Raw genomic sequence first — 26,342 nt, forward strand, 5'->3', positions numbered from 1 at the left:
AAGCCTTTTACTTTCTATTAATAGAAGCTCCTCCCTTGAATTTTATCCCTTTACAATTTTTTACTTCCCTTGTCAAAAATAGATCATGTACCTGCCAAATAAAAAATAAAAATTAATTCCTTCTAAAGCTTTCTCCTTTTCTTACACAAAATTTAGATCAGTCAAAGGCGTATCTTCGTAAAAAAAACAACTGACCATAATAAATTTTACACTTCATCGGTAAGTCATGTAGGTAGACTCACATACCAAAAAGTTAGCTCAATATCTTAAAGCGTTAAGTTAAAAATCAACAGAAAACAGAATACCGGACAGACAGACTGAAAAACAGACAGGCAGCTATATGACTGTTACATGGCACCCAACCTGAGGGATAAAAACTATAACAAATTAGCATATTTTCATGTATAATCCCTGAATAATGTGAAGTAATCATAACAACTGAGTCTTGAGAAAAAAATGTAATGATAGCCCATCAGTGCTTTATTGGCACATATGTCTTGTTTTTAGTAAAGGTGTTTAATTAATAATACAGGAGGATTAACTATCGTTTGGGCAAAATTTCAAAACACCAATGAATGTCTTAAACACATGAAGCGCCACAATGAATATAGTGCAAGTATAAAAATGACAAAAAAACTAACATTGAAAATATATCTCCCACCAGGGTTGGAACATGCGACTGCTGGAGTATGTTCAGGAAACTACATGTATGTATGTTTGTAAAAGAAATACTGAAACAGTTTTTATCAGTTACATGTTTTTTTAGCATGTTTGTTTCTCTATGACTTTCAATATGTCATATTTTCCCCTATTCTCAAATGTTAAAATATTGTTTGTATGTGGTGTATTACTTTTAAATATTCTCTGTCTTTGAAATGAAACGAAAATGTTTGTTGTACAATATCTAGCCCCTTCAATCATGCATGTATCTACTGACGTATTTTGCTTTGTGTTATTTTTGCTATAATTGTCATGCATGAAGTGAGCTAAAAATTATTAAGCTTGACACTTTGATTACTAAGCACTCTGCCACTAGGCCAAAGGGACTGAAGTAAATGTTGTTGAGTTTTAACTTTGTATAGGCTTTCCATGTTTTGTCAGCCACTTAAACGAAAACAATTAATACTTGAAATTATTATATTATTTTGTGTGTCAAATACTGTAATGTAAAGCACACACAAGCAATACAAAACATTGAACACTTGAGATGCACTTGAGTCACAAGTCATTGGATAAATCAGGTCATCACAGTTGAGGATTGGCCATAAATTTCATTCTTCATCAATTAATCTAGTGAATTTGGAATTCAGAAAAGCAAAAATGGTAAGATACTTGTATTTCAGACAATACTACTTCTACTTCTACTACTTTTTTTTGTATTACTACTAATTCTACAACAACTAAAAATATTAATAATAAATATTATATTTCCTTTCCTTATAATAGGTTTATGAAAGACAAATTTTATGAAAAAATCTAAGTTGTATGAGCTGTAACCTTTCTCTATAGCTTACAGGTAAAATTTCAAACGGTAAAAAGACCTTTTATAATGACAAAGTTTTTAGTAGAGCAACCAATGTTGGCTTATGGGCCATTTTTCTAGAGATAATATATCTTTTAAGTTTGAATGAAATACCTCAAGCGACTTCTGAGAACCTTGCTAACCAAAAACATACCCATTTTGAATAACTGTATAATTATGCAAATTTCTAAGTAAGAAAAAGTTTGTGTTTTTTTACAAATTTCAAACTAGAGTAAACCAAACTTGATCTATGGGGTCATTATAAATTTGGTTAATAATGAATTTATAAGTTTGAATGAAATGCCTCCAGCCACTACTTAGAAACAAGCTTACCAAAAAATTCAAACCCAGCATGGACGCCAACCCCGACGCAGAGGCTCCTAATATAGCTTTCCTTTTTCCAGACAAATTGAGCTAAAGATTTTATTGCAATACACTAGGGAAAATCATTATTGTAACAAAATACAATAATTAAACCTCTCTCTGGGAAAATGAGGCTTAATGCATTCGCATTAAATGTCGTCCCATATTAGCCTATGCAATCTGCACAGACTTATTAGAGACAACACTTTCTGCCTTAACTATATTTTTGCTTTGACGACACTTAATATTAACAAAACATATTATAAAAGTGGAAAGTTTCATCCCTGATTAGCTTGTACAGACTGCACACGCTTATCCAGGACGACACTTTGTGCACAGGCATTCAACTATGTTCCGCCACAGCAAGGCTTAATTTTCTCATTATTATTTATACACACCCGCAGCAAGCAGCAGCTTTTGCTCTCTGCCTCCTGTCAGTTTCTTGATGGCCTCTGAGTATTCCTCTGAGGACAGGACCTCCTTCTGGGCAGAGTTGATGGTGTGGAACATGTTACGGGCTGCGTAGCGTATCTTCTTCTCCAAGGTGGAGGTTGACACGCACCAGACCACATCCTCCTTGTTGTCATTGTTTATCCCTGAAAATAATTAGAAATCTGTCACAGACATCAATTCCCCACAACACACATTTGGACCTAGTAAAATCAACTAAATATTCTACAGTAGTCAAAAAGACAGCCATACTTTTGTAAACAGTGGTCGCAATCAAAGTTCCTTTTTTTTTTAAATATTAACATACATATTAAGGTAAACAAGCAAATTCTTTAAATTGATATCCCCCGCCAATATGCTTTTGGACACAAAAAGTTATATTTGACACTCAAAAAAGCATTTTTTCAAGATACAAAGGGCCATAACTCCGTTATTAACAGACGGTGTACAATGCCATTTGACGTGCATCATCCTCTTATCCATATATTTACTCATACAAAGTTTCAATGAAATCCGCCAAAGCACTTCCAAGATATGGCTCCGGACGGACGGAAAGATGGACGGACGGACAACGCCAAAACAATATCCCTCCGCCTATGGCAGGGGATAATAAGCTGTTAAAGTTTGAACAAAATCCACCAAGCAGTTACAGAGGAGCTCAGTACACACAACTCTGTGACATGTGTAAACTAGAAATGGCGCGGCAGAGGCTGACGCGTATCCCTACGCCGCATGTTTAACCCAGGGGTGCCCCAGGGTTGGTAATGGGGCCATGCATAGTTGAGATTGACCATATTGTCATAAGAGATGTTCAGTATAAATTTGAAGTAATTCGGTGTAGAAATGAAAAAGTTAACGTAAAATAACCTAAAAAATGAGTGAAAATCTTTCCCCTAATTTCTCCTCCTCATCCTGCTCTCCTAACAAATCTAATACTGAATCAACTTCACTGACGTCCATTATGTACATGTCATCCTCATTGGAATGACTTATGATATGGCTGAACATGCTCTCCTATAGCCAATCTTCTTGCTTCTTGCTTCTGTTTTGGAAAAGATATGTTTTGAGGTTAAATGGTTGACTAAATAGTAGCGTCTCAGAAATTTTCTGTCGCAATCTTGTACACAACAATGAAAATGTTGAATTTCATGTCAGTCTTTGATGTGCCTGTTCAAAGTCCATCTTGCTTTAAATTGTTTCTCACATTTTTCCCACTTGAATATTTTGACAGATTTTCAGTAATGAGTCTAAAAGTGTAATTTAAAAAATTAAAAGTTTCAGCCCTTTTACAGATTCTTGAGGCTCTATTCCATGAGTTTCTCATGCTTTTTATGCTTGACTGCATTCTTGCTCTTCTCTCATATACAGGTGTCCCTTTGCGCCAATATTTTATAATCCCTTGTATAAGCATTAGATGGATGAGCTAAACCATTTCACAGATGAGTAAACACAAACAATTGACTACTAAATACATCTCTGTGCCACTACTGTGTAACTCTATATGTGTTTTCAATACACAAGCTTCATTGTTACAAAATTCCTTTGTCTGATGAAAATGCTTGCACTTCTTCTGATTGGGTAGATTACCACATAATAGATTTCCAAATCTAAACGCGGACCCTAAGTTCAAGGTCAAGGTCACAGTGGTAAAAAATTTCATGCGCATGGAAAGGTCTTGTCCAGATACACATTCCTACCAAATATGAAAGCAATATCTGAAGGGACACAGCAGGTATGAGGCTTTTTCGGATCGCAGTCGCAAATTTCGAAACCTGAACGCTGACCTTAAGTTCAAGGTCAAGGTCACAGGGGTCAAACATTTTATGCACATGGAAAGGTGTTGTCCAGATACACATGCATACCAAATATGAAAGCAATATCTGAAAGGACACAGAAGTAATGAGCCTTTTTCGAATCGCGGTCGCATATTTCAAAACCGGAAAACTGGCCCCAAGTTCTAGGTCACAGAGGTAAGATATTTTATGCCCATAGAGTGTTGTCCAGATATACATGTATACCAAATATGAAAGCAATATCTGAAGGGACACAGTAGATATGAGCCTTTTTCAAATTGCGGTCGCAGATTTCAAAACCTGAAAATTGACCACAAGTTCAAGGTCAAGGTCATAAAGGTAAAAAATTGTGTGCGCATGGATAGGTGTTGTATGGATACACATGCATACCAAATATGAAAGCAATATCTGAAGGGACACAGTAGTTATGAGCCTTTTTTGAATCGCGGTCGCATATTTTGAAATCTGAAAACTTACCCCAAGTTCAAGGTCACAGGGATAAAAAATTGTATGTACATGGAAAGGTGTTGTCCAGATACACATGCATACCAAATATAAAGAAAAATATCTGAAGGGACACAGTAGTTATGAGTCTTTTTCGAATCGCAGTCACAGATTTCGAAACCTGAACGCTGAGCTCAAGTTCAAGGTGAAGGTCACAGGGGTCAAAACTATTATGCCCATGGAAAGGTCTTGTCCAGATGCACATGCATACCAAATATGAAAGCAATATCTGAAGGAACACAGTAGTTATGAGCCTTTTTCGAATCGCAAACACCGATTTCGAAACCTAAAACTGACCCAACGTTCAAGGTCAAGGTCACAGGGGTAAAAAATTGTATGCACATGGATAGGTGTTGTCTAGATGCACATGGATAGGTGTTGTCTAGATACACATGCATACCAAATATGAAAGCAATAATCTGAAGGGACACAGTAGTTATGAGCCTTTTCGAATCGCAGTCGCAGATTTCGAAACCTAAAAACTGACCCCAAGTTCAAGGTCAAGGTAATAGGGGTCAAAATTTTTGTGCGCATGGAAAGGTCTTGTCCAGATACACATGCATACTACCGGTAAATACTTCTAGAGTGTTAACAAGGTTTTACATAAGCCATATAAGGAAAACTGCTGCCCCCAAGGTAGCCGTGTTTTTTTAACGGACTGGTAACATATTCAAATCTGCCAAGATAAAATGTTCTGACAAAGTTTCATGAAAATTTGACTTAAAATTTTCTAACTATAAAAGAGTTAACAAGCTTTATCTTTAATTTGACCCAGTGACCATGTCTTTTAACCTCGCATGACCTAGTTTCATTTTTGGGCGAGATGACATAGGTGCAAATTTTCATACTAAGTTTCATGAAGATTGGACCCGAAAATTTAACTTTTAGAATACTATCAACCTTTCACTACATCCATATAAGAAAAACTGTCCCTCCCCCAGGTGCACAAAAAAGGACCAGATCCATATCGAAATCTGCTCAGATATCAGTAGCAATCAAAGTACTGACAGTACAATTGTGACGATGCTTTGGAAGAGGGTGGATATAAAAGCATCAATTGAAGTTTATCTACATCACCACAATTGTTTATGAGGGTACGAAAATTTTGGGTACGAACAAAAAATGGGTACGACAATTTTGGGTAAATAAATTATGCCCCCAAAAAAATTTGGGTACGAAAAAAAATTTGGTTACAAAAAAAATTTTGGTACAAACAAAAAATTGGTTACAAACAAAACTGTGGGTACAAAAAAAAATTGGGTACGAAAAAAAATGGGTACAAAAAAAATTGGGTACGAAAAAAAAATTGGGGGTACGGGGAAGTCGTACTCGTGGGGAACTTGACCCATTTAGCGAAACTGGGAGGCGGGTTACATTCTCGATCAAATATAACAAGAAATATCTTTAAATAGATATTCGACGTGTATTTTCTGTACCACTTATCTTAAAAAAAACGTTCTGTTCCAGTAAAACGTTTGTGGGTTATAACATTACGTTAAGTAGCAGATATATTCAAAACTTGACATGCCCTTTAATAACACCATGCTCTTTAATTTTACATGTATATCATACCAAACTTTATATTTCATTTGTTTCTTTTCTAAGTTAATGATATTATGTGTGTGCAATGATGTGGCTCTGTAATTTTAGTTTGAAAAGTTTATTAAATATGCAAAATGAGAGAGCACGCACAAGAGCGAGTTTCATAGATGTCGCACGGCTATTATGTTGTTTATATACTATACTCGCTTTAACGTTTACAAATGGCAGGTTCGAAATAATTAGTTTTCTTTACACTCATGATCGCGTTAAACGTTAATTATACACGTTTTCATTCGCAATTTATTTACAGAATCACGACAAATGTCAAATACAATACAGAAAATTCATAGTTGTTTCATTGATCTATAAACATATAATCGATTGAATATAACTGATTTAAAATTAACGTTTTCAAACTATTATTAAATCTTTTTCCTAGATATGCTGTCCTAATTTTAGCTGAGCTTCCGTTACCTTTATCAATGATAATCAGCAAGGTATGCGGATTAGAAAAATCGAGCTATCTCTATCAGAATGGCTCGGTCTTATACATAGGTCGCCATTGTGAAGAATTTTTTCATGGTATGATAACTTAGACGAGCTGCTTTGCAGCATCGTCAAAAATGTTCTGACTAGTTTCAGAGAGATAAAAAATGTGACTTCTTGAGTGTAATCAAATTATCTTTAATTTTACTTAGTGGCCTAGATTTTGATCTCACAATGACCCAATTATAAATTCAGTAAAAATTTAATTGGGACAAATGTTTAGACCAAGTTTCATTAGGATTGGACAATAAATATGGCAAATAGAATGCTCAAAAGGTAAATGTTGTTGATATATGATGCACGACGGACAACAAACAATCACAAATAATCACTACCAGTGCAATGTGCTTATGTGAGCTTAAATTGCAATTTCTGGGACAGAGCCGAATTTAACATACAGGACATGATTTAAACAAAGTTGATGTTATCATAACAAAATACCAAACTTCTGAGTCTTGGTGTTTCACAGAGGATTTTAATTATACGTTTTCATCGAAGATATACATAGAGCAGGCCCCAAGTTGACCCCAGTGGAATGATTCGAACAAACTTTATAGAGAACCATTATACAATATAACATACAAAATACCAAACCTTTGGGCCTTTCCCTGACTTGTGGGTAACTTTTTTTCCCTAATATGAAAACAATAATCTTTTATGAAACCGCAAGACCCAAACTTGAAATATCTATTTTAAGCTCTGGCAGTGTTTCTAGGAAATTGCAAAGTTACAATTTTATTAAAGTTGTTACCCAATGCTAGGTCTATTTTATTTGTATCATGCACGAAAGAGTAACATTTCAGTTGAAAAACATTTAAGTTTATTAATTTGTGTGTCAAATGTTTAGAAAAAGTCCCCAAATTTAAATAACCAGTGAGACATTAGTCCCACCTTTTATGATACCTAACACAAACACTGCTCTTGAGACCTTCATGTGTAGTTGAAAAGAAACATTTGAAATAAGGTAAGTCAATGATAATTCCTGTAAATTTTCGTTAAAATCTGCTAAGCTGTTTATGCTGTTATGAAACAAATTGTTGACAAAAAAACACATATGATATGCAACATATGTCGGATAGTTGCCCACCACAACAGCTAACCATGAGCTCTTAAAACTCACATGAACTCAAAACAAGGGACAAAATTGTCACAAGACCAGGTTTTCAACTCAAAGTGTGACCTTGACCTTGGAGATATCAACGTAATAATTCCGTGCTACACACCGTCCAATGATGGTGAATAAATGTGCCAAATCATCAAGGCCCAAATGATTTTAAAATCTCACCATGAACGACATAGTTATGGCCCGGACAAGCTCATGTATGGCCATTTTTGACCTTTGAACTCAAAGAGTAACCTTGACCTTGGAGATATCGACGTAATTCTTTTGCGCGACACACCGTCCAATGATGGTATACAAATGTGCCAATTGATTAAAAAATCTCACAATGAACGACATAGTTATGGCCCAGACAAGCTTGTTCCGCCCGCCCACCAGCCGGCCCACCCATCTGCCCGCCGACATTCGCCAATCTTATAACCAGTTTTTTCCTTCGTAAAACCTAGCTAAAAATGTAATTTAAAATCAATTACATGGACTGTCATCATCAACAAGGTCCTTAAGTTTTTTAGTGGCATCACTGTTGCCCTGCTTTGATGAAGCCACGAACCAGCAGACAGCCAACTTCCCATTCTGGTCTCGCTCAGAGCCATCTTTGCTGTCTGCAAGTTTCAGATAATGCTGAGCGAGTCGAAGCTGGAATTCTTCCTCTCCGTCTTTGGCCCCTTTCATCCATGATGCCACATCTTCTGCAAAGAAGGATTAAGTGAAATTTAAACTAATTTGTCACCTAGGCAAAAATATAATTCATTGAAAACATTGTTTGAAACACATAATCAAAAATAATTTTTTCATATTTATACTATTTATACTATGTTTTCTTGAAATCAACTTTCTTGATTCCTTGCATTCATTATGAGTAAATGATCTTTAGTTATTTATAATTAATCATGCACTTTTGTTATCCATCATTTTTAAATAAACATAAATGAAGCATTTAATGAGTTGTTGAAAAAAAAAGAATTAATTTGTAAATTCTGTACTTATCTGTAGCCTTTTATAATCTGATATTATTATGTCTACACTCATCTATTCATTTCATACGCCAAATGATGATATTGTGAATTTTTAAGTTCATACGTGAAGAAATTTTAATGACAATAAAATTATCCATATCATGTTCATATCTAGTTCAATTAATTAATTAATTAATAAACAATATAAAAATCCATTTAAATTATAAAGATACCCAGCTAATTTATGCAATTCACCATGTAAAGGTTTATGTGTTTTTTTCACATGGTTTATGCATGGCTAAGGACCAGCAGGCAGGTAATCTTAGTTGAAAGAGCACCATGTTGGAACCACCCACCTTGCCCACAGTGTACTGTATTTGTTTTAAAGTACAGCAAATAAGGGTTAACGGAAGGAGGATTGTATTGTGCTTGGGTAAGAACTATGCAACCAGTTAGCTCAGGTGGAAGAGCCATGCTTGTGTTCCCGCGGTTCAAGCATTGGAGACACTTTGATACAGTGTGGTTTTAAGACCTATAAAAAAGTGTACCTAGCCTAGGTTTACACTACAGCTCCAATCAATTTCATATGGATATAAATGTGTTTGTTTTTCTTTTGTTAAGAATTTAAGCTTCATGTGTCTGCTATGACAAGCTGAATATGCTCAAACGAATCAAATATCCTCCAATTACCTTGAGTCGAGCATGACCCAAATTCGATCACTTTGTTTACATTAAAGGCTCTATAAAGGTCACAAATTCAATTATTATACATATCAACTGGTCTAATTTTTACCGGATTTCAGTTAATCTTGCATAAAAACTTCTAATAACACAGCTTAGGTACAACGTTGTCAAGAATTATGGAAGATAAACCCGTTTCATAATTGGAAGAAATGTTTACATTTTTGCAACTAACGTGATGTGTAGCCTCAGAGCGTTGACATATGCTAAAAATAGCCGAAAGAAATTCAATTTTAATTCTATTTTAACAACTTTTTACCAGCAGAAAGTAACTTATTAGATCACTACAAACGTTTTAACCATTTAGAAGAGACCTTCTTTGTGAGTGATACCGGAAAACGTTAAAAGTCATCGTTATATTTTTGGTGACCTGAGTCACTTTCACTTTCTCTTTCGCGAGTAAACAGCGATGTAAATAAACTGACCGTTTGTAAACACAATTGACTTGGAGGACACCTTATTTTGAGCTCAAAACAAGTTGTATTGCTCATTTTTTTATTATTATGTCGAATAGCATATATATATTATTTTTTGATGACCTTTATAAATAAAATATGAAAAAAATATTTAAAAATCTTAAAATAATTACGTATCTTCACCTTAATAGAGCCTTTAAGAACGCGGCTCTCGTGATGACGTCACACGCATGCGCTCAGTGTATTTTGTTCTACTTATATTACTACGCTTGAAAATAATTACAAACACGACTAATATAAGGAAAAAAACCAGATTAATTGTATTTAAAATCTTACTTAAAATAAAATAGTCCACATGTATGCTTATTTCTTGCATTTTTTCGGTACTCTTCATTAAACTTGCACAAATTGCAGACCACTGCCCTAGTTTAAACACAACAAATTCATGTATTTGATTTATTTGAATGAAAATTCTTTAATTTTTTCACGATTCCCAGAAAATGTTGCATGAAGCAATCTGTGAACGCACATCGCGAAAATAGGTTACATGATGATATACACACGTTCAGTGGGTAAGCCATGTCCCGATTGGATGATAATTTTATCAAATCTTTTAATAGTGACAAATATATGCCAAAATTTTATTTGAACAAATTGCGAACATTATTTCTTTTTCAACTCTTGAGCACTTTCTCGTGTCAATGTTGCTCAAAAGAAGATCGACCGATAAAACAGAAACTTGTTAAATGGTAAATAGAAGGTATGAAAAAGGTTAAATTAATCTTTCAGTTTCTCTAAATTTGTTCAGTGAATCAACTTTTCAAAGTTTTGTTGACCTCCTGCCTATTGCAATCGAGTACTCTCGCTTTTCAGATGTGACCTCTCGACAAGGTAAACAACTCGCATAGTGTATGTCATTTGCGGGTGTGTATGGAACTATCCGCTTTGCATAGTTAAACAAGCTGTAAATAAACAATTTTGACATTGGTTCAACGGGAATGAAATAAATCTTAAAGGTACATCGTTTATTGCGGCATTTGTTTGAATTAATTCAGAAATAATTTAAGTCGTTTTCTTAACCGCTCGACTCAAGGTAATTGGAGGATAATACATGGTGATAAATAATATATTAATCTTTAAACCCGACTTAAAGTTAATGACCTTACAATGTCCGAAATATATATTTTCCGAAAATACGACAACTATAAACATTATTTCATTATGACATTCAATTTACAAACAGATAGAATTGTTATTTCATATTCAACTGCATGAAGTAATCCAATATAAATATGTGTGCATGTCACGGTTAATTAAGTAAATTTCGCAGTGTATTAAGACTATTATTTAACCTGTCAATGTTTCGTCCTCGGCCATTTTGCCCAAAATGGTCACATGACCAATCGTCTGTCAACTGTGAGGGCACCAGCAAGTGGATTTAGTGTATTTAAGCCATGTGCAGTGCACTCTGAGTTTATGTGACTTTGCCCATTAATTAAAACGTCAACATCCGTTTTGAAACAGATTTGTTGACGATTTCATTAACTTATTTTTAGCATTGAATGAACTTGTCTTTATCATACAGTAGTGTATTCATATGTCAGTGATCACAGTACGTTGAATTATTTTCTGACAGATTGTTAACAAAGATTAGATACAGATTACTTCTACATGTACATGTATCCATCAATAAGGTTTGTTTTTATTCTGACTTTTTTATATCTAGTTCTTCATCTAGTTTTGGCTACCATAACCTTAAATGTCCCTTTTTATGATTTTTGATTGGCGCGACTTTAAGTACAGGTCTGTCAATACTATGTAAACTGTACGCTGAAGTTTCTTTAGCTATTCTTCATCGTGTTCATGAATGTTTTGAATACATAGCATTATAGCGACCCGGAGGTTCAGTAACTGGGACTGGGAGTTTGATTATTGCACTTTTTAATTTTATATTAAGTTGTGTCTACTTTATACTGTACAAGTCACTTTCGTCTACATCTCTGAATACCAGATTGGGACCTTTTAGTTCAAGGTCTGATCATTCTTTCCCAAGTTCATATTTATTTGTTCTAAAAACCATAACTAAACTTTTGAAAAAATCTGACTTACATGTAGTTTGGCACAATTGTCTACTAAAGTTCAATTGGTTGTTGACAGCTTAGGTATTACTTTAAAGTACTGCGGGTATTCATAATTATAGGAGGTTTCGGGGATTCCGATAATGACATCACGTTTGCACATGCTTAAATTTTGGCCGTCAATACTGCGGCCATTTTGCTATTGTTTGCATTTGATGAACCGCATCGTGATAAGGTTACCATAATAATCTCTACTTGACACATACTGGCGACCCTTTTTAAGAACAACAAAATACTCAGAAATTGAAATTCTTTCAGAGTAAATTGATTTCAATGAACGAACACAAAATTAATAAGGACGAAAACAAACAACAAAAAGATTGATTTTATTTAATCAACACGAACTGATTTGAACCTATATGTCTGTAAAAACTTACCTTGTTACAGAATTATTAAATCCTCTTGAAAAATGTAATTGTTTTTATTTAATTGTCCACACCAATTTAGACACTCTTTGTTTCAGTATATTTATCCTAGTGTTTAATTGCCCCTTTGTTCATCACCAACCGATTATCTTGATGTGATTGTATATTGTCAAGACAATTACTAAGAAAACAGGGTGTCATAAACCCGGGAACCTCCCTTGTCAAAAAAGTGAGCAAAATCCGGTTATAACCCAGTTTTAAACTGGGTTTAACCCTGCGGTATTGGCACCGAGCTAAAAGCGAGTCTTTTAAACACACTTTTTGCTTACCGACTTGGTTTTATCTGAGTTGAATCTTGGTTTAACTCGCTTAAAGCCAACATAGTGGTTTTTTAACCGTCTTAAGTGGGTTTAAAGTGAGTTTTTTCAGGCATCTGTGTTTAACTCTGTGGTATTTGCACTGTGCTAAAAGCGGGTTTTTCAGACACGCTTTTAGCTTACCGACTGGGTTTTTTAGCTTACCGACTTGGTTTTTTCTGAGTTAAATCTTGGTTTAACTCGCTTTAAACCAACATAGTGGGTTTTTTAACCATCTTAAGTGGGTTTAAAGTGAGTATGATTTTCTACAAGTTGGTTTTTTGAGGTTTTTTAAACATGCTTAGACCAACTTCTGTCTGTGGAGTTGGTTTTAAGTGGGTAAAAAGTGTGTTTTTTATGTGAGCTATAAGCAGGCTAAACACGGTTTTTAAGTGAGCGAAAAGTGAGCTGAAAGCAAGCCTTTGTTAGTTTTTTTCACAGTGAAAACATGCTTTTAACTCGCTTTAAACCTAGTTATTAACAGTATTTTATCTGTGAAAAAAACAAAAGCAATTTGTGGGTTTGGGTAAGTTGATTTTTGTGGGTTTTAACAGTGTTTTAGTGAGTTTTTTTTAAGAAAGTAGTTTTTTTGTGAGCCTTTTGTGGGATTTTGCAGTGTGAAAAAAAAAATTTTGGACTGATATGTTCTAGAAAAATGGTTTTTGTGAAGCAATTACAACAGTTCATTATAAGCCCAATGTGGTTAAAAGGGAAAAAAACACAATGTGTACGAAAATTATGTTTATATGACAAAAATAGTACACCGCAAATTAATACTAACAGATTATTTTTACAATACATTATAAAATAATAGACATTTATGGAAGATTTTAAAGCAAAAGTTTGACCGCAATGGACCACTGCGGGTGGAGTATTTAGACCGCAGCTGCTGCAGAGACCTGGATCTCAGCTGTTGGAGGTACCTGAACCGCAGTGGAATGAGGAACCTGGATTTCAGCTTAAGGAGGGACCTTGACGGCATACGGTGTTGGGACCTGCACAGCAGCTACTGGAGAGACCTTGACCGCTAGGGGACCTGGAAAGCAGCCAGTGCAGGGACCTAGACCTGATCTTGGCGGGTGGAGGGACCTGGAAAGCAGCTGGTAGAGACCTGGAAAGCGGGCGCTGGAGCGACATGTAGTTGTTCCATTGATGCTGCTTGTGTCCTTCTCCTCTTGAGCATCTCTTATGCCAGTTGATCTGCAAAGGATTAATACCATATCACTTTCAAAAGGGCAAGGCATTCTTCAAACATGTTGATTGGTTATGTTTTTGTTCCACTTAACTATGAAATATTGCTGTTATGGTAATCTTGTTGCTTTAATAATAATAAATTTAAGTTATTTGCTTGTTGTTTTTGTTTGTTTATTTTTGAAATTTTAATCCCGTGATCACATGTGACTTAGCACTTTTCATCAATTATTAAAAGAAATTGCGTTTGGTAGAAAATGCAGTTTGAAAATGTACCAAGATGCGTGGTCTCATTTGGCTGTGTGGTCTGGTGGCATTGTAAATGCAATAACCTGTATAGTTTACCTCTCAACAAATCGAGCTTTCTTGGTCAAGGACAGGGCGAGGTTTTCCCACTCTTGTTCCCCTCAAGTTTGCCAGCTTGTGCAGGGTAAAAACCAGGTTTAAAAGTCCATACATCAGGCAGGCGATGATGCACATTCTTTCCAAAGGATCTTCCCAACGATGTCAATTTTGCCTTGTGGCAAGAGTTTAACCTTCAAAATTAAAATATATAAGTTCTAATTAAGTAAGAGGGAAAGAAATCCGTTCAGTAATAACCAGAAATAGATATAAATAAAATTTTAGATGACAATAACCATGAAACACAACCATAATTATTCACTGTACACAACATTTACACTTTTTCATGTGTAAGTTTATCTATTTTTGCTTCAAAATGTGTTGTTTATCCTTTAAATTGCAATACAATAACTTATCCATTTACATTTCCCAGTGACAATACATAAATATGATAATGATCATAATTAATTCAATAAACTAAATAAAAAAAGGGGTGAAGAAATGACAATACAAACCTGTTAAAACTGTTCTTCAGTATTCCAAAAACAACAACAGGCAGTTCAACCTCCTTTCCAACCAACTTATTATTGATTTCCACATTGCAGTAAAAAACACATTGTTTTCATCACACAATACTTCATGCTGACAGAATTTCAAGACATTTTACACTACCATTATAAGTCTTTCACTTCTTTATATTAATGTTGCTGAATTAAATTTAGCTCAATATTCAGTTGCTGACACCAGCTTGTTTTTCAAAAGTTGTTGTTTTCAAAAAGATAACTTCCTCAGTGCAATAGCCAATCAAAAGCCTTATATCTTATTCCACACAGCCTTATCTCTAGGACCCCATCAGTAGCCTTATCTACCCCTAGATAATCAGTACCCTGTTTAGCTCTGAATGCCTGACAGATTGTTATCTGTTTATTGTTAGTGGTGTGAAATAAGGGTGTTTTAAGGTATTGTCTTGTTATTTTGTTGACAGTTTATGTAACACAGGTAATGTTTGGCATTTTATTATTTTATTCCAAATTAAGAAAATGGATATGATGGTATCATATGCAAATATCAAAATCTTGCATAACTTATGTACAAAAATAAATAGATTATTTCCAAAATAATGTTTCCAATACCATAATTATTTAAATATGCAGATTTTACAAGTAAATACTGTTTTAAACAAATATAAACAATCATATGAGATTGTTTAAAAAAAAATAAAAAATTAAGACATAAAACAATCATAAGATATTGTTTATAATAAAAACAAACATAAAGAAAAAATTCAAAGTGAAACACAAACTCTTTCATTTTCATGTATAAAACTAAGCTTGACCATTGTTAGTTTTTGTCAGTGATACTTGTTGTCCATCTGTGAACCTGTGATGTTCTGAAAGAGCCATTTTCATCCAATATTCCCTAAAAATTATGGGGAGCACACAAATGTACAATAGGGACAATGGCAAACAAGCTGTAAAAAAAGCCCCTTTACAATTGACTTGTTTTATTTATGGCTATAAACATCAAACAAAGACCCAGTTGAAGAATTATTGTTTCATTGATGAGTTATATTAATAAACAAAAGACCAACTTGTTGAAAAGTGTGTTAAAGTGAGTCTTTAAGCCTCGTTGCAGCTCTCAACTTATTTACAAAAAGACCAAGTTAAACTCGCTTAAACCCACTTCTGTTTAAAAAAAGACCAACTTCTGTTGTAAAAGACTCGCTTATAAAACAAAAAGACACACTTAAACACACATAAACCAACTCATAAATAAAAAGGCTCACTTTTGACAAACAAAAAACCGACTTCTTACTGAAAAAAACTCGCTTAAACACACATCTTCTTAAAATAACCAACTTTAAACTCAGTTAAGCACAGTTTAGCGCACATAAAACTCACTTTTATTAGCAAAAACCAACTTCCGCTAAGAAAAACTCAGAAAAAACACAGTTTTATGTTGGTTTAAGTGTGTTTTGGTATGAAAGTGGGTTATTTTTTGACAAGGGCTATACCCTGCATATACCACATGTGTCTGGTCATTTAACACAATTTATGATACCTCCATATCATCTCTTGGCATATTTAGCAGTCTTTTAAGCCAAATACTTAATAGTTGCTTTAATAAAATATTTAAACATATTTAACAAATAGATATAATTTGTCCCACATGGATTGACAGGAACTATAAAATGTATAATGTTTATTAGCAAGTTTAAACATAACAATGAAGTGTTTATACTACTATAAATTTAAAATGTTTTACAAATTTACTGTTACACACTTTACGTATTTAACGGGTAAATGCAAAAAATAATGTAAACTCCGCTATGACGTGTAAAGATCGTGCGTTACTGGAGTGTTCGAAACATCATCACGAAAACATGAAAACCCGTTTGATCATAATGTATATAAAATACTTGCGAAAAATGAATTAAATGTATAGATTTATGGTATCATAAAATGCTAGATTTGTATCGCTCATTAACACTAGTAAAGAGTTTTCAATATGCATGTACATGTACATGTCAGTTCAATTTTCAAAATATTCATTTTTTTCATTTTAATGCTTATTAAATTTATTAATATTTTCATTCAATGTAAACGAAACGAAAATTTATTCAATGTAAAAAAAAATCAAAACAATATTAAAATATTGAAATGTTTGTTGCTTTTTAAGGGCTTTGTTTTCTAACAGTATCAATGCACCTCGCTGATGATAAATAACTCTTTCACATTCACACCACTTATAATTATAATCAACTTATTATATCAAGTTTTTTTTTCCACTTTTTGGGAAGATAACCATGGCTTTGGAATTGGGAATTTTATCGGCATTTTCATGAAATTGGGAAAATAAATTCATTAGCCTTTTTTATTTCAAACGAAAAGTCCACTGAGAAGGGAAATACTAAATTTGATATAACTCTTTATTATCATTCAAATTAAAAGAACAAAATCATTTAATACTTTGTTAGATGTAATTGAATTAAAATTGAGATAAAATACTGTAGACACTTCTTTCTACCAAAAAAAAAAAATATATATATTTTTTATTATATTTTTTGGAAATTGGGAATTTTTTGCCACATTTTGGGAAAAAAGTATACTTTTTGGGATTGGGAACATAGCCGAATTTCGGCTATAAAATCGGGCCAAAAAAAACCTGTATATGCTTTATTTTATTTTTTAAATATCATTTCTTTATGTCTTACTTTAAGAAAGAATACATGTATTTATATTTTGTTTGTGTGAAATTGTCAGTATTTAGTCTTCCGACGACCTTTACCCTTATACTATGTAAATGGCCGCGATCGAGAGTGTTGACGGACAATCTATTTTTAGTAACGGAAAACCCCTCTTGTGACGTCACACAAAAACCTCCTATACTACAAGTTTTCCTGGGGTTCTTCATGGGTACTTTTTAGTATATTTTCCATACCCCATTGGCCTGGTACTTTGTAGTATACTTAAAAGTACCCTGGGTTCTTTGAAGTAGTACCTGAGCCAACAATGATTAAACAAGGTTTTTTCAATTGGTTAATGTGGGCTCAGGTACTACTTAAAAGTACCACGGGTACTCTAAAGTATGCTACAATTTACCCCGGGTAAGGGAAAATATGCTTTAAGACTCCCAGGCATACTCTTGGTACTTTTAAGTATATTTTGTGTACCCCTGATACTTTGTAGTGTATTTAAGACAAAAGGATTGCTTAAAGTACTCTTGAGTACCCAGGGTACTGTAAGATACTTTTAAATATTACCGTAGCCAACAAATACCCGTCAAGCTCTACTTATTACTTGCAAGTAGGTTTGTCTTCATTTATAACATGATACAATTTTATTTATTTTACAAAATCTAAAATAATGTGATATGTTTTATTTTGCCCCACTCTTATGATTACTGGATGAATACCTATTGTTTGAAAGTTGAATGATTTCTCCAATGATGCTTAACAGTGAAATGTTAGTTGAAATGAAATGCTCTCTTATTTCATTGGTAATAAGAAGCTTATAATGATGTTGACATTTGCTCACATTAGCAATTAAAGTCTCAATTGGTCATAGAAGTAGTTCAGAAACAACAAACGGATTTAGTTTATATAATAGTTATCATTAACATTAAATATGACAAAGACTTCATAAATTGGTTAATGGTATGACCAAGATATTTTTCTAAGAAAACGCTTAATGACATATTCTTGTTAAATCAGAAAGCAAGTTTCTTTAAATTGCAGAAGAATTAGAATTTGTTTGTATGACTTTCATTGTTTAATACATGCAAGATAAGGCTGTCCGTATTTTCATACTAGATACATACCTGAAGGCCACACAGTGCAGCATTGGTTATAAGTGCTTCTTCTGTGTATAGCGTTGCTTAAGTAAGTGTTGATGTTGATTATGTGCAAAATTCATTATTATGATTCCTTGTTTTATTTCAGGGAGAAGTATTTTCTATGAACAGTTTTCTATCAAGTTTGTCGCGACCTTTCAACAGGTCTACTTCTGTTCACAGTCAGAAAGATGCTCCGCTGGGTATGTAACATTATTTACAAAATGGTATATATTATTATGAAACTAGACTTTTGTTTCTTAGACACTGATTCCCATACATTCTTGTTTTGCCTGAAAACTTTAATTATGTCTTAAAAATCAGAACCAAAATACAACGCTGTGAATATTCATTAATATGGTAAACAGTACAACATACACCAGTGTTTACATCACCATGAACTGCGAGAAGCCAGATGAAGTGACCAGCTTCAAGTACTTTGGAGCAAACCTGTTTAATGATGGTACCAGCACCACTGAGTTCGAAGTAACAATTGCCATGGTGACGGCAGCAATTGCCAGACTGAGTAGGTTGTTGACAGGCAGTTCCATCAGCTTGAGTCCCCACCAAGTACATGCTCTACAAGTCCCTTGTAGTCTCCATCCTACAATATGGCTGCATGATTGGACGCATCACCCGGACACATAACACAGGTCTGGATGATGATGATGATGATGATGATGATGATGATGATGATGATGATGATGATGATGATGATGATGATGTAATTTTCATCCATTTAGCATCAACACTATTAGAGTTATGATCTAAATTTCCTCTGTGTTTTTATGCTAGTTTAAAAGTCGCTTTTGGCAAAATATTGATAATCACAGTGCTGTATTTCACTGAAGATGAAACACACAGGGGCTCAGAACATGAGGCAGATGGGTTCCTGCTAGTGGGACAGACAGCAAGTGAACGCACCACAGTGTACGGTAACATGTTCAACTCCAGTGGGATGGATGCTCCACCAAGTTATGAGCAGGTCTGAATTTATTCTTGTATCCTTGCTTGTAGAAAAAGAAAAACAGCATTTGTCATGCATTTAACAATGAATTTATCTGATTACTTTAATTTTATTTTGAATTTGTAGCTTTATTGGTTAAAAATAGTATTGTTTGCAAACCATTTTAGAACTCAGCCAAGATATCATTAGAATATTTGTTATAGTTAATTCGACCCCATGACAAATATTCTGAGCAAGTTTCATGAAGATTTGGCAGTAAATGTGTCCGCTAAAGTGTTTACAACGCTTTATTAAAACCATATAAGAAAAACAGCCTTGCCCTCAGGCAGCCATGTTTTTCAACAGACCAGAACAATTTTTGAACTGTCAAGATATCAATAGAACAAATGTTCAGAGCAAGATTCATGGTGATTTGGCAAAAAATGTGACTTGTAGAATTTTCACAAGGTTTCCCTACAGCCAAATAAGAAGAGCTGTCTTGCATTATGACTGCCTTTTTTTTACCGACCTCAGCCAAGACATCATTTGGACAAATGTTCGGAGAAAGTTTAATGATAATTGGAAAAAAAAGTGAATTCTATAGAGTAAACAATATTTCACTTAAGCAAAGCAAGATAAACTGCCCCACGTGACCCAGTTTCAGCCAAGATATCATGAGGACAAATGAGCCAGCTTCAAGAAAATGACAATCAGGCTATCTGTGTAAACTCATCAATCAACATGTATACTATACATGTTGATTGATGAGTTTACACAGATAGCCTTGCAATAAGAATATTAAACAATTATTGTGTTGAGCTTAGCTTCACAAAAATTGAACATGCATGTAATTATTTATTGACTTCTACATGTGTTTTTTTACTCGTGTTTGTTTACCGGTATGTTAATTTAGAAAAAGTTGTCTGCAGTATTCAATTTGAAACTGATATGATAATATAATGACATATCTTAGAATTCGATTTGGTAACCAGTTTCACTCTACCATGAATTAAGTATAAAGTTGAAGTTTACCCGTTTCAATAATATATAGCCAGTTATTAAATCAAACATGTTGTTTTAGGGCAAATATTTTTTTCTGATTTTACAGATGCAGGGTAGTGGTTTCCATCGCTTCTCAGGTCAAACAGGTCACAGCCTTGCATTCCAGTCCCCCACCCTAGATGTTTCACAATGGCGGAAGAGCAACCCTGGTGCAAGCATGCACGCGGATGAAAATTCACAACCTCTTGCTGATCAGTCAGGTAACTGTATTAAAGGACACTGCTACTTTGCTGTACATACAGGGATTTTCATTGACTGCTGTATCATTTTGGTCCTTGAACAAAAGCCCTGTGCTATTCAGTTTATCGAATTAAATTATATATATAAAGTGTATTAATTTTACAGTTAGTTGATACATCTTTTTTTGTAATGAAAGGGACTTGATTGACAATTTGTCAAACAGACGATTTAAAAAATGTCATAGATTTAAAAAAGAATATACATATTTTATTGAGAGAAGAACAGATACCATCCTGTCTGAGAAATACATGTAGTTTCAAATGTGTGTTCATATATTGATAATCCTCAGAAGAAATGGGTAAAACATTTATATGTTTGTAATGCTTTTTACAAATTATTTTTACACATTTATACAATATACACAAAGCTCACATACGGTTAAAATCATAGAAAGTTCCAAAGATATCTTAGTAGTGTTTGTAACTGGTTTGCTGGGGGTCAAATATGAGATCACTTGGTCAACTTAAAGAAAAGCTTGTGAACACTCCAGTAGTCTTCTTTTTGCCAAATCTTCATTAAACCTAATGAGAACATTTGTCCCAGTGATATCTTGGATATCTTGAAAATGGAAACAATTAGTTGAAAAACATAGCACCAGAGGGCGGGGCAGATTTCTTTACATGGTTAAAGTAATCCCTTATGAACGCAATGGAGGTCATTTTCTTGAAGCTGGCTCATTTGTCCTCATGATATCTTGGCTGAAACTGGGTCACGTGGGGCAGTTTATCTTGCTTTGCTTAAGTGAAATATTGTTTACTCTATAGAATTCACTTTTTTTTCCAATTATCATTAAACTTGCTCCGAACATTTGTCCAAATGATGTCTTGGCTGAGGTCGGTAAAAAAAAGGCAGTCATAATGCAAGACAGCTCTTCTTATTTGGCTGTAGGGAAACCTTGTGAAAACTCTACAAGTCACATTTTTTGCCAAATCACCATGAATTGTTCTATTGATATCTTGACAGTTCAAAAATTGTTCTGGTCTGTTGAAAAACATGGCTGCCTGAGGGCAAGGCTGTTTTTCTTATATGGTTTTAATAAAGCCTTGTAAACACTTTAGAGGACACATTTACTGCCAAATCTTCATGAAACTTGCTCAGAATATTTGTCATGGGGTCGAATTAACTATAACAAATATTCTAATGATATCTTGGCTGAGTTCTAAAATGGTTTGCAAACAGTACAATAGGTGATCAAAACAGTTCAGTTAATTAGATTGCAGGTGAGCAACCTAAAGCGTTGAGCCATCTTGGCTTGCTTTTATAATCATTTTAGACTTCTATGTATTCAAGTTTACTTCAGATATTTACCAAAAAAAATATTTATTTTTTTCAAAAATAAAAAAAGTCCATATGTCTGGTATTTGTATTAATTTTAAAGTTAACTTATATGTTTGTACCTCTTGAACCATAAATTTATCTATCCATTTGTTTATTATGCCCCCCTTCGAAGAAGAGGGGGTAGGTCGGTCTGTCGGTCCATCCACCAGATGGTTTCCAGATGATAACTCAAGAACGCTTGGGCCTAGGATCATGAAACTTTATACGTAGATTGATCATGACTCCCAGATGACCCCTATTGATTTTCAGGTCACTAGGTCTATGGTCAAGGTCACGGTGACGCGAAATAGTAAAATGGTTTCCGGATGATAACTCAAGAACGCTTATGCCTAGGATAATGAAACTTGATAGGTACATTGATCATGACTTGCAGATGACCCCTATTGATTTTGAGGTCACTAGGTCAAAGGTCACGGTGACCGAAATAGTAAAATGGTTTCCGGATGATAACTCAAGAACGCTTATGCCTAGGATCATGAAACTTGATAGGTAGATTGATCATGACTTGCAGATGACCCTTATTGATTTTAAGATCACTAGGTCAAAGGTCACGGTGACCCAAAATAGTAAAATGGTTTCCAGATGATAACTCAAGAACGCTTATGCCTAGGATCATGAAACTTTATAGGTGGATTGACCATGACTCGCAGATGACCCCTATTGATTTTCAGGTCACTAGGTCAAAGGTCAAGGTCACGGTGACCTGAAATAGTAAAATGGTTTCTTGATGATAACTCAAGAATGCTTATGCCTAGGATCATGAAACTTGATAGGTAGATTGATCATGGCTCACAGATGACCCCTATTGATTTTCAGGTCACAAGGTCAAGGTCACGGTGACCCGAAATAGTAAAATGGTTTCCGGATGATAACTCAAGAACGCTTATGCCTAGGATCATGAAACTTGATAGGTAGTTTGATCATGACTCGCAGATGACCCCTATTGATTTTCAGGTCACTAGGTCAAAGGTCAGGGTCATGGTGACCCGAAATAGTAAAATGGTTTCCGGATGATAACTCAAGAACGCTTATGCCTAGGATTATGAAACTTCATAGGTACATTGATCATGACTGGCAGATGACCCCTATTGATTTTCAGGTCAAAGGTCAAGGTCACGGTGACCTGAAATAGTAAAATGGTTTCTGGATGATAACTCAAGAATGCTTATGCCTAGGATCATGAAACTTGATAGGTAGATTGATCATGACTCGCAGATGACCCCTATTGACTTTGAGGTCACTCAGTCAAAGGTCAGGGTCATGGTGACCAGAAATAGTAAAATGGTTTCTGGATGATAACTCAAGAACTCTTATGCCTAGGATCATGAAACTTGATAGGTACATTGATCATGACTGGCAGATGACCCCTATTGATTTTTCAGGTCACTAGGTCAAAGGTCAAGGTCACAGTGACCCGAAATAGTAAAATTGGTTTCCCAATGATAATGCAAGAAAGCTTATGGCTAGGATCATGAAACTTCATAGGTACATTGATCATGACTTGCAGATGACCCCTATTGATTTTCATGTCACTAGGTCAAAGGTCAAGGTCACAGTGACAAAAATCATATTTACAAAATGGCTGTCACTACAACTGAGAGCCCATATGGGGGGCATGCATGTTTTACAAACAGCCCTTGTTTTGTTAAGTTGACAGATTCATCTATATTTGTATCACATAGTCATTTAATTTATACATGTATATTTGTCTAATTTAACAGTTAACTGTGTTAATATGTGTTAATATGTACAGTTGTATCACTAAAATTAAGCTGATGTTTCTATGTTTATATTACTTTTAAAGTAAACTGATACATCTGTATGCGTTTTACTTTAAAAAATTTCTAATGTTTATATTTGTATTATTTTTACAGATAGTCTTTCTACAAGGCATCATGTTGGTGCATTGACTGGAGTTCCGTTCCAGATGTGCAAACAGTTGTCATCGTTACAAACTCACAGACACATTTGCAGCAGTGATATATGGCATCTCTCTGACTTTGACCTTTCTAGATATGAATATGACTTCAATATTGAGCAATCTTACCTAGATGAGCATCCTAATTCCATAGAGCAAGACAGCATGCAATGGTCACGTTATTTGCACCAGTGATAGCGTGTTATATCATAAGGCAGATGGGAATTTATGGAGAAATTACACAAACTTAATTGTTACAGATATTTAGGTATACAGGATCAAAACCTTTGTAAAGTTTGTAAATCAACTTTAATATGAAGTCTTATTCCTGTTGTATGCTAAACTTATGTATCTTTCTGTCAAATATCAAATGTTTCATATATGATTGTGTTACCTTTATCCTATTTTACTCCTTGTATTGTGCTGGTCATCATGTTTTGCAAAAGACATTCAGTAAATACTCTCCTGAGGAAACTTAACTTGATAAGATAAAAGCAATGCATAATTATATCTCTCTTGGAGGGTACCATTCCATAACTTATGCATGTGTTTAACAGTGTATAATAGTAAGACTGTGTTTAGTCGACTTGATGAGTCCCATTTAAAGTCTATTTTTCGTAATTTTTCTATTTATCAATGAAACTAACTTACATGAAGACACATTTATCATTTTTGTTAAACACATTTGAAAGGAATTGATGCTTAAGACAATAATTCTCTGTAAATCAACGATAATTATGACCTTTTAAAACAGTTAATTGTGGATGTATATGACTGCTGGAATGTTGTTGTCATTGTTGTTATGCCCCTCTTCGAAGAAGAAGGGGTACATTGTTTTGCTGGATGTCAGTCGGTCTGTCTGTCGGTAGACCAGTTTGTTTCCGATCAATAACTCGTTAACGAATGACCGATTGGCTTGATACTTCCCATGCGCATTGGCCTTGGACAGTAGATGACCCCTATCAAATTTGGGGTCACTAGGTCAAAGGTCACTGTCACAATTAGTGTGAAAAAAGTTTCCATTCAATAACTCATCAACAAATGGACCTATTGGCTTTATACTTCACATGTGCATTGGCCTGGAACAGTAGATGACCCCTATTGAAATTGAGTCACTAGTTCAAAGCCCTGTTTTGGGGGACATATTTCTCCAACGCGGAACTCTTGTTACTTATTGTGTTCCATTTGCTGAGCATAATATCGATTGTTCTCAAAAGTCCCATTTATTTTTATGTACTTATTTGTACATGGATTCGATTTTATTTATGTATGTTCGGTTTTTAGTTTTAATTTATTGTTGAATAGAAAAAGATTACATTCAAACTTTGTTCTCCTCTAAAATTCTAGTTTTTTCTTCAGATAAAATATATTTATATCATATTGTACAACATTTTTTTCAACTTGTCGTTAACTGCTGTTATCAACATTATTTTCATACCAAGTACATTCTTACACAACGCAGGGGTGTATAAGTCATTTACCTGAGTCGTCCAACTCATGTAATTTTACCGTCGGACAAGTCCTTTTTTCCTGTAATTGTTGCCCACTGACAAGGACTATGTAGGTGTAATTAACAATCTATAACAGCTTTGTAGCATTACACTTTAAGCGTTAATATATACACATTGATTTATTTGAGGGCGAAAGTGAGTTTTCTTAACGTTAGACAACCATGTCGATGGATGCTTCACTACAGGTTAACAGTGTCTGTTGAGAGTTAACTGAATGCACTGTTGCACTAAAGAAAGTCAATATCTGTTTTATTATACCAAACAACTAAAATACAATCATTGCGCATAAAACTCAGAATTATTTGCGAAAATAACATTAACAGTTTAAATATAATTGACAACAAGTTTAGCTGCTAATATTCAGTCCATCCATGTTACTTTCTGACTTGTCATGGCTATTAAAAAACTAATCATGTTTTTAGCTCACCTTAGCTCAATATGCTCATGGTGAGCTTTTGTGACTGTCTTTTGTCCGCAGTGCGGCACGCAGCGTCAACATTTGCCTTGAAAACACTTGAGGAGTGGACACATTTATTGTCTGATCTTCATGAAATTTTCCAGAAGATTTGTGCCAATTATATCTTGAATGAGTTCGAAAATGGGGCCGGTTGGTTCAAAAAGATTGCTGACAGTGGGCAGGGCATTTTTAT

At 34.4% G+C, this 26,342-nt stretch overlaps 2 protein-coding genes and 1 long non-coding RNA gene across 6 annotated transcripts in view; 1 reads left to right on the plus strand and 2 right to left on the minus strand.

The window, feature by feature from the left end:
- The window catches only part of LOC127856412 (wolframin-like), a 25,707-nt gene extending 14,255 nt beyond the window's left edge, over positions 1–11,452 (minus strand). Inside the window, exons 1-3 of one of the 2 annotated variants that reach the window (XM_052392610.1) lie at positions 11,306–11,452; positions 8,314–8,529; positions 2,284–2,481 (exon numbers count right to left, since the gene is read on the minus strand). In XM_052392610.1, coding sequence (XP_052248570.1) covers positions 2,284–2,481; positions 8,314–8,529; positions 11,306–11,330 — 439 coding nt within the window. In that variant the 5' untranslated portion in view covers positions 11,331–11,452. The remainder of the gene's footprint in view (positions 1–2,283; positions 2,482–8,313; positions 8,530–11,305) is intronic. The other variant, XM_052392611.1, reaches the window with a different exon arrangement.
- LOC127856414 (uncharacterized) lies at positions 1,212–25,561 on the plus strand. Of its 2 annotated transcripts, none has more exons than XM_052392615.1 (5): positions 1,212–1,323; positions 18,787–18,880; positions 19,529–19,662; positions 20,732–20,885; positions 24,138–25,561. In XM_052392615.1, the coding sequence occupies exons 1-5, from the start codon at positions 1,321–1,323 to the stop codon at positions 24,374–24,376; spliced, it is 624 nt and encodes a 207-aa protein (XP_052248575.1). In that variant the 5' UTR covers positions 1,212–1,320; the 3' UTR covers positions 24,377–25,561. The 2 variants fall into 2 exon arrangements, with proteins under 2 accessions (XP_052248575.1, XP_052248576.1); XM_052392616.1 differs by lacking the exon at positions 1,212–1,323 and adding an exon at positions 11,500–11,647.
- LOC127856416 (uncharacterized) lies at positions 13,541–16,360 on the minus strand. 2 transcript variants are annotated; one of them, XR_008038019.1, is made up of 3 exons: positions 14,861–16,360; positions 14,349–14,539; positions 13,541–14,012 (listed from the first exon to the last, which is right to left on the minus strand). It is a non-coding gene; the product is annotated as an uncharacterized LOC127856416 (long non-coding RNA). The 2 variants fall into 2 exon arrangements; XR_008038018.1 differs by having other exon boundaries at positions 14,349–16,360.
- Positions 25,562–26,342: the final 781 nt, after the last annotated feature.

The sequence above is a fragment of the Dreissena polymorpha genome, chromosome 13 (assembly GCF_020536995.1).
Source record: "Dreissena polymorpha isolate Duluth1 chromosome 13, UMN_Dpol_1.0, whole genome shotgun sequence".
Lineage (NCBI taxonomy): Eukaryota > Metazoa > Mollusca > Bivalvia > Myida > Dreissenidae > Dreissena > Dreissena polymorpha.